At 48.5% G+C, this 4058-nt stretch overlaps 1 protein-coding gene across 1 annotated transcript in view; it reads right to left on the bottom strand.

The window, feature by feature from the left end:
- Positions 1–1088: 1088 nt before the first annotated feature.
- The window catches only part of CUNH14orf105 (chromosome unknown C14orf105 homolog), a 9582-nt gene continuing 6612 nt past the window's right edge, over positions 1089–4058 (bottom strand). Inside the window, 3 exon segments of the mRNA XM_008637294.2 lie at positions 1089–1682; positions 2388–2553; positions 2949–3080. Coding sequence (XP_008635516.1) covers positions 1438–1682; positions 2388–2553; positions 2949–3080 — 543 coding nt within the window. The 3' untranslated portion in view covers positions 1089–1437.

Below are 4058 nucleotides of genomic sequence, written 5' to 3'. Positions count from 1 at the left end.
TGAGCTGTCCAAGCCCTGCTCGTCCAGGGTAACTGAGAACTGGCTCTAGATCTTGTTATTCTGGGTGTCCTGGATTGAAAAATGAAAGGATAAGATTTCCAGCTCAAAGTGGCTGTGATGATAATATTTGTTACACCTGGAGTCCCTGCCCTGCAGCAAGGAGCTGATCTGAAGATGTTTTGGCCCCTGGTAGTTCTAGAAAGACCAAGTGGGAAGGGAGGGAGACAAGCAGGAGGCACAAGGACGAGTTAATGCCATTTGTCAGCTCTGCAGCTTCAAACAGAAACAAAACTGATGCTGGTGATCAGACCTGTCTGTTCCCCAGGGCCAGGCCTGGTGGTGAAATCTCTCCCTCCTTTGTGTTTCACCAGTTCCCTACTTATCCAGTTTGCCACATTAAATAACCATGTGATATTTAACTGAAATCTCCTTTTATACAAATGCTTTGAATCCACAAACTTGGTGGCCTTTATGGACCTACGGGGACAACCAGATAGGAGACAGGAGAATTGGGTGAAGTTCCCTCTCAGATAATAAGTTATTCCATAAGGAAAAAGAGAGAATTTAATGAAAAATAGAGTTTATGTGAGATGGAAACTGCAAGAATCTCTTTGATTGATCAGACACCTTCATACAATCATCTTTTTCAATATACTTGGAAATGTCAGATTGCAACAGAGCAGCTTGTTCAAATTCCTGGTGAGTGCTGCAGCCTTGACCAGCATCCCTGGGAGAGTGTCTGCAGGAAAAGATGGAAATCCCTCCATTTCCATCATTCACTCCCCAGCACTGAAACTTGAACAGGGAAAAAAGTGAACCAAAGCCAGATTTTTTAGATTGCATATAAAACTGGAGGTTAGTACTGAAGAAAGTACATATATTTTTGTGTCCAGGACAGGGGAGGAGAGGAAATTTTTTTAAAATAGCCACAAAAGTAAAAAAGGAATTTTAGAAATGCCAAAATAAATATTTTAAAGGCTTTCTAAATAAATCATTTTACCTTGCATTTTGAACTGGGGTTTGTGGTTTAGAAAAGGTTAACCCCAAGTTAAACAGGAAGATTGAGTAACTCAAAGGCAAGTGAAATGTTTCATTTCAGTTGAAATTTAATATTTGGGGTTAACCCAGAACTTTTCCCAGCTTTCGCTTGCGGTTTTTTTGCCAGCCCCCTTCTCTTCTTTCAACCCCCATTTCCCTGTTGCTCCACCCAAGGCATTTTTCCCCAGATATTTTGATTCAGCCACACAACCCAGAGGGTCACTATCCACCCCACATCAGCGAGCTCCTCGTTTCCAGCTGTCCTTTCCACTGGCTCAGGCTGGCAGGAATTCCACGTACAGCCAGCACTGTGTCTCCAGCCTCAGCCCATCCACCTGGGAGGATTCCAGCCCCACTGGAGCTGGGGCTCATTTCTTTGGCACAGCCCAAGCCATGCCACTAGAAATCCCTGTCAAAGAAGTCATCAAAGAGGGAAACTCTCTCTGTCTTGGTTCGCACAAGCGTGGGTTTGCAGGGAATCTTCTCTTCCCTCTCCCACTCGTCTGACCCTGTGCTGGAGGAGTCCCAGAACAGATCCCTTGCCCGTGGCTCCATGCAGAACCACAGGTCAACCTTCCCACTCCTGTCTGGAGAGAGTTCAGCCCTGTCAGGCTGCCTGGAGAGTCCTCCACCCCACGTGTTTCCTAGGGGAGAGAAAAAAGTGAAATATCATGGTTTTGCAGAGCTGCTCAGTCACCTGGAATTCAGCTGGAAATGGCTACAGACAAAGAAAATCCTGAGAGCTCCCTGCAAGACTAGGCCCCATGTCTGGGGCAGGGTGGGGTACAACACACTCAGGATTATATCTGGTGAAGTTACAGAGTCTGGCAACTGGCTTTATTCCCAAGGGGAAGAGAGCTGAGGTGAAGAACCACGAGGGAATAGGAAGCCAAGCTTGTTCCCCTTCCTCCTGGTGAAAGTTCACCTTCAGGCAAGTTTTTCACGGATTTGAGCACTTCTGGCCTCGGTGATACATTCCCAGGCTGTGCCAAAGGTTGTCATGTGCAGGCAAAGCAGGACAGGGCTCATGCCTTGGACAGGTCAGGATGAAGTGGTGGCTGAGATCCACTTCGCTTCCCCCTTCTGTAGGGACAGTGGGAAAAAACCCTAAACTTAAAAAGTGATCAGCCTCAGTGAGCGTCATACTTACCCCAGAGAGCTCTCTGAAGCATTCCAATGCTTTGTCCTACAAACACAACTCCCAGCCTTCTCCCCCCCAGCCTTCTGAACCTGCATCTTATCACTGCAGGAGATGGAGCAGTGGAAGCATCTTCCATAGGGAAACTTCTCTGGTGACATTTAGGAGGGCTGGTGAGTTTTACATCGCCCTGGAAAATTATTCCACTTACCAGGGTGGTCTTCATGAAAATGCTGATTGTGCTCAGCAGGGATGGGGTCTCGGCTTCTGGCACTGTCGCCTCTGTGGGGAGTGCCAAGGACATCCTTGGGGCTGAATTGCTTGGTTTTTTGCTTATTGATTTTCACCTCCCTGTGGAGATTCCGCTTCAGCTCCGCCTGGGTTTGAAAATGAGTTGTCAACACAAGCAGCAGAGGAGCAAACACATTTTAATGGCTCGACGTGGCCCAGCATTAGGGGGGTTGGCCCTGGAAATAATTGCACAGTCAAGTAGTTTAACCCAAGCAAATGGAATTTGCCAGACTGGGTACATGACAGAACATGACTGGGACAGGGAGTTTTGGTTTCTCCATGAGTCATGGCCAAATGAGGGCAAAGCGTTGGAAAAATCACAGGGAATTGCTGATCACAGGGGCCCTGGGGATGCTCCCCACCAGCCCTCTGCCTTAGACACAGGGAAAGCTTCCTTTCACCTTCCCAGCAAGAGGTCTGAGGCCCCCTGGTCCATAGGAGAGACACCCCCATCCCCTCCCCAAATCCATCCTGACGTTACCTCTCGTCGCTTGCGGGTCAAGTCCAGCATCTGAAGCTTGTGCAAGTGCTGCCTCCTGCCAGGGAGGGGGTTCAGGCTTTGCCCTCTCTTCTCCAGCACCTATGGGGTATTTAAAGATGCAAATAAATACACCTGCACTTTGTGAAAGAGAAAGGAACAGCCACCAGCTCACAAACCCCTCGGGCACTCCTGGATAAAGGGAGTGAGCATCTCCCTGCATAGCCAGCTTGCAGGAATTCATCACAGATTTCCACTGTGCTTGCAGTTTATCCCGCAGCTCTGGGGCATGAGGGAAAAAAACTTCATTAAAACAATGTATTTGTGCTTCTGCCCCCCGAGGTGTTACCACGTGGAGTTGGTTCTCCAAGTTAATCAATCTCATGATCCAAAGGGAAGAACCGCTTTTGCATGTTTGGGGCTGCAGGGGGTGTTTATGGCACACAGAGTTTGCAGCCTTGAAATCACACTTACGGAATTGTTGAGATGGGAAAAGGTGTCTAAGATCATTGAGTCCAAACGTTCCCACAGCACTGCCAAGGCCACTGCTAATCCATGTCCCCAAGTGCCACAACCTCACAGCATTTAAATCCCTCCAAGGGTGGTGACTCCACCACTGCCCTGGTCAGCCTGTTCTAATGCCTGACGGTGCTTTCAGTGAAGGAATTTTCTCTAAAACCCAATCTAAACCTCCCCTGGCACAATTTGGAGCCACTTCCTCTCGTCCTGTCCCTTGTTCCCTGGAAGCAGACCCCAACCCCCACCTGGCTCCAAATTCCTTTCAGGAAGAGCAAGAATGTCTCTCCCTTCTCCCACCAACTGCAAGTGATGGGTGCTCAAGTGAGTCATTTAAAAACGTGTCTCTCATATTTTCAGCCTCTAAAATATTTAATATCCTGGCTCAGCAGGTCCATCTCATCCAGGGAATTGTGATGCTGGCAATTCAGAAGCTTTTCCCTTATTTTCATCCTCTCACCCACACCCCAGTGTTTCAGCTCAGTGTCCTGGGCTCAGCCAGAGACAGGAGCACAGCCAGCGGTTAAATACCAGCTTCTGCCCTTCAGGGTGCCCAAAGTGTGAGGGAAAGGAGCCTGCAGGCAGGGAAGGCTTCTA

The sequence above is a fragment of the Corvus brachyrhynchos genome, unplaced genomic scaffold, assembly GCF_000691975.1.
Source record: "Corvus brachyrhynchos isolate BGI_N302 unplaced genomic scaffold, ASM69197v1 scaffold245, whole genome shotgun sequence".
Taxonomy (NCBI): domain Eukaryota; kingdom Metazoa; phylum Chordata; class Aves; order Passeriformes; family Corvidae; genus Corvus; species Corvus brachyrhynchos.
The sequence above is the reverse complement of the archived record's forward strand: the minus strand, read 5'-3'. Positions and strand labels throughout refer to the sequence as shown.